At 44.6% G+C, this 11,133-nt stretch overlaps 1 protein-coding gene across 1 annotated transcript in view; it reads left to right on the forward strand.

Moving 5' to 3' along the window:
• The window catches only part of GEMIN8 (gem nuclear organelle associated protein 8), an 18,346-nt gene extending 8,782 nt beyond the window's left edge, over window positions 1–9,564 (forward strand). The window contains exons 4-5 of the mRNA XM_025046610.1: window positions 8,410–8,658; window positions 9,015–9,564. Of these exons, the coding sequence (XP_024902378.1) occupies window positions 8,410–8,658; window positions 9,015–9,271 (506 nt within the window). The 3' untranslated portion in view covers window positions 9,272–9,564. The remainder of the gene's footprint in view (window positions 1–8,409; window positions 8,659–9,014) is intronic.
• Window positions 9,565–11,133: the final 1,569 nt, after the last annotated feature.

Here is an 11,133-nt window from a genome sequence, read left to right on the forward strand (position 1 = left end):
TAACAGTTCTGTCTCCCCTGATCTGTAAAGCTGTCCTCTGACTCCTGGGTTGGGTACAGATAATATTCCAATCCGGTCCTAAGCCCGGAAAAGCTACGGCGATGTCGCACCTCAGTTGTCTTAGTTTCTGGAGCTGCTTTAACAAATGTAGCATTTTTTCTTTAGTTCTAGAACAAAGCTTTTCCTAATAGTGTCTATGCCATTTAGTGAATGTTTAATTGACTCGTTCCATGGTACACAACTAGTGATTTGCTGTTAGGATTCAAACCAAGGTCTGCCTGACTCCAATTCCTGTGTTCCTTCCTCAAGCACAAGCTTAGGGATTGGGTTTGTCCCTAAAATACTGTTGCCAGCCCACTGGTCACAGCTCAGACTTCCCTGCTGCTCCCAAGCTGCCAAATCTTCAATATTAAGGTCCCTTCAGAGTCGAGATCAGTGTGAACCTCAGTAGAATCACAAGGTGCCTCGTACTTAAGCTTCCCGATTTGACCCTGCGTGGGGGCTGTCTGTCCGTGGGTTTAGAGAATTGTGATAATGATCTTATATCTTCAGTCAGAAAGCAGGAAATTTTTAAATTTCTTACTGCAAAGAACTAGAACTGCTTTTGGTGCCTTCGCTACCATTAAAATTACCAGACTGTTTACATTTTTTTTCCTTCAGGATATATTTTATTATTATTATTATTTATTATTATTATTAATTATAGTTTCTAAAAAGTATTCTTTTTTATTTTTTATTTTTTAAATTATTTTTTATGGTGATGAAATCCAATTGGTTAACAAAATCCAATTAAGTTACAGTTGTACACTTTAATGTAAGGCGTATATATGTTTATACTGTGTGTTCACCTCCCATAGTTAGATTTCTTTCTGTCACCACATATTTGGCCCCCTTTACCCCATTTCCCTCTCCCCTCCCGTCTGGTAACCACTAGTCTATTGTCCATGTCCATGAGTCTGTTTGTTTGTCCTGTTCATTTGTTGCTTGTAGGTTTATATCCCACATATAAGTGATATCGTGATTTTCAGCTTTTTCTCTCTGGCTTATTTCCCTTAGCACGATTATCTCGAGGTCCACCGTTTACATTTTAAGAGTCTCTAACGGAGGTACAAATGCTTTTCTCGCTGTTATAACCAGTAGGCAGTCTCAATATTGTTTGTATTGAGTTCTAATTATATGATATTTTACCTATAATTTTCTACTAAACAGAAACATAGGAAACTAGGAACGGATGAGTTTCATTTGCATCTTGAATGATCCATATTTTTATAATGATGGGCCAGCATTTATTGATCCCCGCTGCGGGCCAGGAACTGAGCGATGGCTTCTTATAAATTGTCACCCCCTTTAGTGTCTTTTCCCTGATGCTTCACTAAACTACTCATTCAGGTTTTTTTGCTTCCCTTCTTTTGATTAAACTTTATTTCTTTGATGTGCATTGGAAAAAGTATATCCAACAAGTATTTTTAAAACAATACTTTGTATTACATATAGAAGATGTTTCCTTAATCTCCAGAAACAAATTTTACCTTTTTTCAAAATACATACAAAATAACCATTAGTCTGGGGTGTAACGGAAGAGTAAGCATTGGACTGCATCCGCAAGTACTTGGAGCACTGTTTGTTACTTTCGAGAAAGAAAATATGATGGATATAGGGCTTACTTCTACTTTCCTTCCTTACCAGAAGATAGGATAATGTGTTTTTCTCCCAAGAGATTGATACTTTTATGATAGAAGTGGTAACTAAGGATGGGAGCAAACCCCAGCCATCATCACTGTTACAGGTTGAGTTGTGTCCTTTAAAAAAGATATTTTGCCATCCTAATCCCCCGGATCTCAAGATGTGGCCTTTTTTGGAGATAAGGTCTTTATAGAGATAAGCGAGGTAAAATGAGTCATTGGGGTGGGCTTCGATCCTATGTTACCGATGTCTCTGTGTCCCAAGAAGGGGAAATTTGGGACACAGAGACACACACCCAGGGAGAACGCCACGTGAGGATGGGAGTGCTGCTGCCACAAGCCAGGAAACCACCAGAAGCTAGGAGAGGCCTGGACGGGTCCTTCTCTAGAGCCTTCGAGGGGCACGGCCCCGCCGACACCTTGGTCTCGGACTTCTGGCCTCCAGACTGGGAGACAATACATTTCTGTTGTTCGGAGCCCTCCAGTTTGTGGTACTTGTTACAGCCGCCACAGGAAACTAGTTCAGCCTCCCTACGAGAATTATCTTTGTTCCCAAATGCAGTCTGTGAGACTTAAAGTGAACTGGACAGGTCTTACCACCTCTGTGAAGAAAACGTATGTACTTATTTTCCCGTGATCTAGACAGCAAACCAACAAAAAAGAGACTTTTATGAAAACCTTTGCAACCGTCGTCCTTAACCTTACTCGCCAGTATTTACATCATCGTCAGTAACATCATACAGAGGCAGCTGTGGCGGAGCCGCTCAGATCACAGGGTTCCAGCCCTTCACCAGCAGGAGGTTTTTATCCTCTTGCGAGCCACCTGCCCTAACCGTTCTGCACCTCAGTCTCCTCACCTGTGAAATGGGGGTCCTACTTAATGGGGTGGTAATTATAAAGATTAAATAAGATAATAAGAAAAGTTATAGAACACTTCTCGGTTCAAAGTCAGTGCCCAAGAAATGTTAGTTGTCATAGGTACTTGCTGAGAACTCATCTTCGATTGCGGGTTATTAACCGTCAACTGGTTTTTCTCTGATAACTATTTGTCCCGGTTAGCGTTTGAGATTCTACACGTCTTTGATAAAGATGTTCTGTGACTTTAGAAAGAGTCATATTTCTGCTCTGGGCAGCACTTATCACACTCTTAAATCGGTTCAGAAAACGTAAAACATAAAAGAATTTAGGTTTTGGTGTCTGTCAAATTCAGTCATTAGCACAATCTCACCCAGGTAGTCACAGCTTTTATTCTGTTCAAAGGACAGTCTTGCTTGATCTAACTTACTGTAGCAAAATACTTGGGCTGGAAAGCCGAACCCACTTCCACATTACTAATAACGGCACTGAGCTCATCAGGCTTCCGCTTCTTTGTGCGTTTTAGAATGTGCAGTTGTAGCAAAGTTCAAAACTACTTGTCCCAGCCTCTCCGCCATGCTTTTGTGTCCCACAGTCTGGCCTGAAAGCGTTATGAGGTCCCTGGGGATGTGAGAATTGTCTGGTGAGGGTGAGAACAGGCCGTGGTGCCAGAGCCTTACTCTATTAGAAGACGCCGCCAGGGCCCGACCCTACACCACCAGTAACAAAATAATGGGGAACAGACGGCTCCCCAGCATTTTTTTTCGCCACTTTTGGTGGTGGGTAGGATAACTACGTATTCCTCTGAGCAGCAGTGAATGCTGGAATTCAGATGTAAGTAATTTGAATACCCAGGGTGCTTTCTGGTCGGTTACCTTTACGGAAATGTCTGTGGAGGTTTAGATGCATACACAGCTGGGAAATGTTTAACAAGGAGGTAAGGGACCTGAGCTGTGTGAATACTTGGTCAAAGCTGTTTTGTTTTGCTCTTTGAACCACTAGAAGGTACTTCTTCAATAAGGGCAGATTGTACTTTGAATATGAACCATGTAGGGAACACAGAGTTTTATGAAATATTACTAGCAACGGAAAACGTAGCTAAAGTTGAAAGATTTAGCTTTTTAGTATTATGCACTTCTGCAGAAACATGTTATACACACAGTTCATCATCATCTGAGTCTTATGGACTATTTTCTTAAGATAAAATCCTTCAGACCAGACAGCATGTTCTTGCTTGTGATTACTACTCTTCCAGATAATCTCCAATTTAACATTTTTCAATGATTAAAAAAAAAATTGAGGGCGAAAAATTCCTTTTGTGCCATGGGAACAGGCATGGCTTCAATTATGTTATATGTCATCACTTCCTAATGAAATATTTCCGTTATTTAAAACTTCCGTAGTGACATTGCTTATGGGAAAGTAGACAGTTGTGAAGTTTAAAAGGTCAGCTGTGTTTTCAATTACTTCTTAGGAAAAATGTTTATCGTTAGGTTAAGAAAAGTATCCGTTTTAAGGCATAAATAACCATCGACTAAGACTGCAAGATTACAGCCCCTAATACAGGGAAAATGAGCGCGAGTCATCATTCTCAAACGAGAAGAAGGCCCTCCGAAACAAACACTGTCACCATTGTCACGGCCTTGGGCCACTCAGGTGTTTACCACCTGTGTTTGGGGGGTAGATGTTGGGTCAAAACGGGCCTATTTACAAAGAGCAAACCCAGGTGGGGACAGGAGAGCAAATCAAATTTAAAACGATACCTAGATGAGCCATCTATGGTGTGGTCCGTGGTTACTTTAGCCAGTGAACTCAGGAATGAGAGAGAAAGAAAGGGCTAAGTCCACCCCCGCGTAGCCCTCGAAGCCCTGTTCTTACCAAAGGCGTTTTTGTACACTCGATGGAAGACGTGCTCAATTGTGTCGTGTCTACAGAAGGTTAGACGCTGTCAGCCTACTGGAACCCCAGCTCGTTCTCCCTCAGGTCACCCTCTGTGGAAAGCCTAGAGGATATAGTGAAAGTTACAGCCCAGTGTTTATTGAGTCATTTTGGTGTAGTCAGTGAGATTCAAGCGTGGAATCCTACTGATTGAGCCCAGTTCCACTCTCTGTGTGTTTTGAATAGTCCAGATGTTCAGACACATATAAAACCAGTCCGTAAAAGGCGGTGGAAACGTGGAAGGAAGGGAAGGAAATGTGCTTTTATTCTAAACATGGAAATGGTGACTGCCCACTGACTTGGAGATTACATTTGTCATGGAGTGAGGGATGTGGGGTGACAATGGAAGACCTATCAGCCATGGCCCCAGGTCTGCGCCTGTGTGCTGGGTATGTTGCTGGCTAGCCAGAAATGAGGCATTTCTGATATAAATCGTCTGCGCTTTCACTTGGTTGTGCTGAGATTGTTAATTCTGTCAACGTAGCAGAGAATATAATCAGAAAGACATGCTAATCCTAGAAAAATCAGGAAGAATAACATTCTTCAACACTCATTCATCTTAGTACTTTGTCTTCCAAAATGTCTCTGCCTTTGTTCTAACTCCGTGGAAGACTGAAAGCAGATTTTCCCACTATGTCAAGTTCTCTAAAGTCCAAGTCACTCCCCATGATTTTTTTTTTCCTTTATGGCCTATAAGTCTATATTGACAACATCATGTAAATGTATAGACTGAGCCAAAAAATATCGAGGTTGTGTATCCTGAACCCAGGTGGAATCCAGTAGCGTGTCTCCTTAGTAGTATAATACTGGTTTTCTCGTTTTAACCCTATATGCATATTAACCCGTATGTCAGTTTCCTAAGACTGCTATAACAAATTACCATAAACCGCGTGGCTTAGAACAACAGAACGTGATTCTGGGGGCTGGAAGTGCAAAACCAACGTGTTGGCAGGACCGTGCTTCCTCCAGAGGCTCTAGGGCCTTGCTGCTTCCAGTGTCGGCTGGCTCCTGGCGTTTGCTGGCTTGTGGCAGCGTAGCTCCAATCTCTGCCTGCAGGTTTACATGGTTTCTCTCTATGTCTCTACGTGTCCTTCCCTGTCTCACATGAGGATAGCTGTCATTGGATTTAAGGTTCACCCTAATCCGTTATGGTCTCATCAGATCCTTCCCTTAATGACACCTGCAAAGACCCTATTTCCAAAAAAAAAAAAAAGTCACATTCTGAGGTTCCGAGTAGATGTGAACCCAACCCACTCCAACCCTATTTTAGAGCTGGAATCTAAGAAGATATTCTGGTTTGTATTAAAACAAATTCCCATGACCAAATATCCTACCAGAAAAAAGCACTTGGTCACATCGAGTCGCACAGCTGTTTTCAGTAAAAATGACCAACCCCTCACGACAAGGCACCTGTTCAGTGATGTCTGAAGCATGATCCCCTCTGCTTCGTTCAGCTGAATCTCCGTCTAGTTGGATGAGCCCTCACCTTGTTTGACAGGGTGAAAAACTGCCAGTGACTGAGAATTCTTCCCTTCAGTGGGAGGAAGGAAGAGTAAGTAAGTGGATGCCTTCAATTGAGTACGTTCCACCCTCAGGCTTGCTCGGTCCCCTAGGTCAGTGTACAGCCAGGCTGAAGGTATTTGCTTTTAAGCCGACTGGTTTTCAAATCTGCAGTCTAGCCTTAGAATGTTGTTTTATTTTGTTTTCTCTTCTTTTAATTGTGTGAGTAAGTGCAGGTGAAGTGACTGCAATGTGAGGGTACAAGATCAGACCCCAACTCATCGGAGCGCTCCCCTCCCTTCGCCCCCAGCCCGTCCGCCATGGAGGCGCTCAGGACTCTCCTGAAGGGAGCCTCTGCCCAGTACGTCTTGTGGTCGTAGCATCTGTTTCTTTATCCCTGGGTTGTTTTCATTTTTCTTTTAACAGCATCTGGAAGAAACAGTTGTTTACAAAAAGTAATGTATGGCCTTTGAGCTTTCAACAGTCATTTCCAAAGCACCCGCTTTGTGTCAGGCACGGTGTCCTCCTGGGGGTGGGGCTGGGGCTGGGGTGAATAAAGGCGACAGAGCTCCACGAAGACTCTTGCAGGCCTGTCCTTGCACTAGGTGGTCTTTCAGTGCAGGGGACAGGCTTCCTGCCCCTTAAATCTGTTTTGAACAACTACCCACCATGTAGGAAACTGGGAAACCACCTAACCTTTTGCCAGGCAGGGAGGGGACAGGGTTGGGCCTTAAATTTTCATGAGGAAGACCGGATGGGGAAAGAGACAGAACTAGAGAAGTGAGCAGAGGGCTGTGTCTTTTATTCTTACAGTGTGGGAACTTTGTTAACATCTAAAACCCAGTGATGGTAGCCCATGAGCACACAGCGAGCGCGAACTTGGAAAATGGCATAGGCTTCGTGGATGGCCAGCTGGGGTTGCTTTGTATTAACAGAGTGTGTCATCCACAGATGTCAACAGTAAGAGAAAATGTCTCCTGGTGTACAATTAGGAGACCAATTTAATATCTGTAAGATAGTTTTTGTCAGAAGGGTAGCAGCAAGACGTATAATTATAACCACGTTAAATTATAAGGAAAAGAAAAATAAAGATGCGAGAGTAAAAAGGTTACATTCATATATCCAAATGGTAGACAACAACAGATTCCCGTGTTTATTAAAACTTCTAAACTCAGAGACTCAGATTTAGACAGGAAGTTTAACATCGATTATGTCACTGAATCTGTTGGAAAAGCTGATGATAACCTTAGGACAAATTTGAGAGTGAAAGGACCATGATCTGGGAACCTCTGCCCTCGACATGCGGACACTCTGAGGCCCCAGCAGCCCCCGCACGTGGGACCATGTCCTCTGGGCCAACAACAAAAGGAGAGCCCCGGGACTGGTGATGTCATGGGTGGGACTGTGTCATCCCTGGCTAATGCGGAAATGCCAAGCCTTCAGAAGAGTATTCTTTGGAGGGCGCGGCAGGGGGAGGGGACAGTAGAATTTAAACACCCATGAGGACTAAACACCTTACATCCTTGTGTTCCAGACTTGGCAGAAAGACCAAAAATGAGAAACAAATGCTTGTTGACCTCCCATTCATTTGCATATGAGGTCAATATTTTGCTTTAGGTCTGCGTTTCACAGTAAGTCAATTCTATCTTTTCCATGGATAAGGTAACAGTTACATGGCATTATTTTGACAGCCATTTGGCATATCCGTATATTGCTTCCTTATGTGAAAATGAACTGCAGATGTGCCAAGACAGAAATGGCCAGATACATTTTTAATAATGTTTCCAAGTTTATAAAAGTCCTTCCTCCAGCTCCAAGGTGTTAACTTAATGAAGAACAGGATTTATGAGCGTGACTATGCATAGCCACATAAATATCTTTCTGTTCACACTTGATTTGCTCACTTTTGTGGTCCCCTCCATACTAAGCTTGCTTTCTACTACTATTTTTTTTTTTTAAGAAGGAAACAAAGATTTATATCCTCGTTTTATCCCCTACAACTATCTTCACTCCTTAGTAACGTCTCTCTTGGTAGCAATAGTAGCTACAGATGTGTGCATTTTACTATCGGTTTCTCTTGTTCTTAACAGTGGGTTATAAAAATCTAGGTAGGCTAAATTTTACGTTCTTCAGCATTGTCAATATTTCGTTTCTTATTTACATAAGAACAAAAATTATTTCAGTACTTTTATAATAAAAACAATAGGAGAGAATAAATTGAATCAATATTTCTTGCTTTACAAGAACCCGTTTAAATGAGCAGGACTGAAAGCATGTAACGATAGCACCTGGAACCGAGCCTAAGGTGACCTGCGGAGTGACGGGAAAGTCACATTCCGACACACGGTTCAGCTTTGTTAATGGAGCGGGAAGATCAGACGTCAGAGGTTTCGCGTCCGTTTGCAGCCTTGCCCTTGCTCAGCCCTTTAACCTTCGGCAAGGGTGGACTCGCTCGGTGTGGGTTGTGTTTTGGATGTGTGGAAGGGTCACTCACTGTCGCGGCCATTCCCCGGTCACCAGTGCTTGCTCTTTTCCAGATTATCTCAAATCAACAGCTCTTCCCAAAGGGCTGAGTTCGTCCCCCAGCACCTTGTTTGTGCTGGGAGGTCCTGCCTCCTGCAACACCGGCCTTTCCAGCAGGCGTTGTGTTTTCCTGCGGGCCTGGTGCTGTGTTTAAATCCGAGTGAGCACCATGGGCCATTCCTCGCTGGGCAGAGGAAGGGAGGAAGTCAGCTGGTGTCATTTTCTCCCGAATCTTCAGGGCTCCTTCCAGAGGTTGGATGGTTGGGGGGTGACATGTTTCCTCGTGGCTTTTTGCCATTTGTATCGGTGTATAACCTAAATAAGTGAGCGATGAGCTTCCTAACTAAGCGGATAAGAACATGCGGGCCAGGCCTTAGAATCTAGTGAGCAGCTCAGCTGCCATGGCCGGGCCCAGCTCACAGTCCGAAAGGGAAAGCTGTGGGATGTGGGGACCGCCCGTGGCACATCGGGCAGCATGGATGTCACCCCGGTTCACCATTGTTGGCTCGTTCTCAGGGCGGCAGCAGCAGCTGGACGAGGCGCGCCTGGAGGACTACGTGAACGCCGACCACGACCTGTACTACAGCACCCGCCGCTCCGTGGAGCCCCCCTCTGAGCGGCCCGGCGAGCGGCGCCAGGCCGAGATGAAGCGCTTGTACGGGGACAGCGCCGCCAAGATCCAGGCCATGGAGGCCGCCGTGCAGCTGAGCTTTGACAAGTACTGTGACCGAAAGCGGCCCAAATACTGGCCGGTCATTCCGCTGAAGTTCTGAGCCCCGGGTCCCCAGCCATCACTCCCTCCCTTTGGGATTCGCTCTCTTCCATTTCCTCCTGTGCGTTTTCTCGGGAAAAGGGGACTCTTTACGCTGAGAAATCAGCCATGTTCACCAAAGTCCGAGGGGCCCATCACTGGGGGTGGATGTCATAGGTCAGCCACTTTGAAGCGGCAAGCGCGTGCAGTCACCAACATGAGAGATTTAACATAAAATGATCATCTCATGTACGACACTGCTTTTTACATTAACCGCGGCATTCAGGTCATTAAAGTTCTCACGGATCCCATTTAGTCGTTTGTCTTTTCCTCTATGTGTAACCCCACTGAATGAGGCAGACGCCATAAATGAGTCGGATGCGCTCTCCCACTCCAACTCCCTCAGCCCGCTCCGAGAATGACCCAGGCACATGGCGAGGCGAATGCCACTTCTCTCCCACGTGCCGTAGAGGGTCAGAGGTCATATTTTTCAGCTTTGCAGGCCACACTGTGTCACGACTCCTCAGTTCCACCCTTGCATCGTGAAAGCAGCTGGAGACGGTAAGTAAACAGATGGGCGTGACCGTGTTCCAGTAAGACTTTATAAAACCAGGTCCTGGGCCAGATGCGGCCTATGGGCCTTGTTGACCCCCGCTCTAACGGAATGAAAATACCTGTCTGACCTTCGCGTTATCTCGGTAACCCTACAGGCCTTGAACGTCAGGCAGATCTGAGAGCAAAGAACAGTAATTCCCAAACCTGCTCACCTCTGCAGTCTCCTCTTGTAGAAAGGGTACAATCGAACTCATACTTTGTATAGCGAATAGCGTTTTGATAAGAGAATACGTTTCTGAGAATGAAAATCTAAGAATTGATGGAATCGTCCATTTAAAAAAGCCAGCTGCCTTTTAAATAAGTTATTACAGTGCGTTGCCAGGGTGAGCCTTGTTGCCCTGAGAAGATTAGCACATCCATCAGAGGTTGGTGAAAAGATTTAATATTGACATGTTTCTCCCTAAGAACACTGAGCTCCACATTGCAGCTCCTGCCCTGTGATAAATGCATTCCTTTCGTGAGCCCCGGGTGCTTATTTTTCCCAGCTCTCGTTTTATTACTGGAGTTGCAATTTGTGCTTGGGTATTGCAGACAAAAATCAGAATTGACTTCCCCTGAGGTGACACGTGACTAAACTTTCAAATCTTTAGTAGTGCTCTTTTTTAATTTTAAACTCATATGCCTAAATAGAGAATAGATGTGACTCAGGCACAAATACAAACTAAAGCCTCTAATTGCATCAGCTTCTTAGAGTGAAGTGTTTCTCTTTTACAAAAAGCTCTCTTACCTTTCCCCAAAGAAACCACCATGCCGGTCCCACTCCTGCTGGCTCTGTGACTGCAGACCGTGGGAGTTAACTTTCACCTCTCAGTTGCTTCTGTGTTCCCTGCTCTTGACGTGGTATTAGTGATTCCCCCGCATGAAGTCCTTGCGAGGGCCACACTGAGTCAGTGCCTATAAAACACAGTGCCGGCCACACGAGAAATATTCAATACGTGTTGATGTTTATTCCCTGTCTTTACAAATTGCCACAGAGCCAGTGAAAATCCTAGGTACGAAACTTCTTCCAAATATGGAGAAATCTTGCCCTGTCAGCTCTTTAGATGATGCTCTGGCTTCTCACATCTCATTCCCCTGTCCTTCCTCCCAGATGGCTCATGGATAATTTGTGATATGAGGGACCTCTGATTTGTTCATTTATTCAGCAAATTTTTGACTCCTTTCCATTCCACTTAGCTAAATCATAGTTTCTGCCCCCAGGGACCTGGCATTCTAGGAGGAGAGGCAGGCAGGTGTGCAGTGATGATAATTGCAATACATGCACCGCCA

The sequence above is a fragment of the Pteropus alecto genome, unplaced genomic scaffold, assembly GCF_000325575.1.
Source record: "Pteropus alecto unplaced genomic scaffold, ASM32557v1 scaffold23, whole genome shotgun sequence".
NCBI lineage: Eukaryota > Metazoa > Chordata > Mammalia > Chiroptera > Pteropodidae > Pteropus > Pteropus alecto.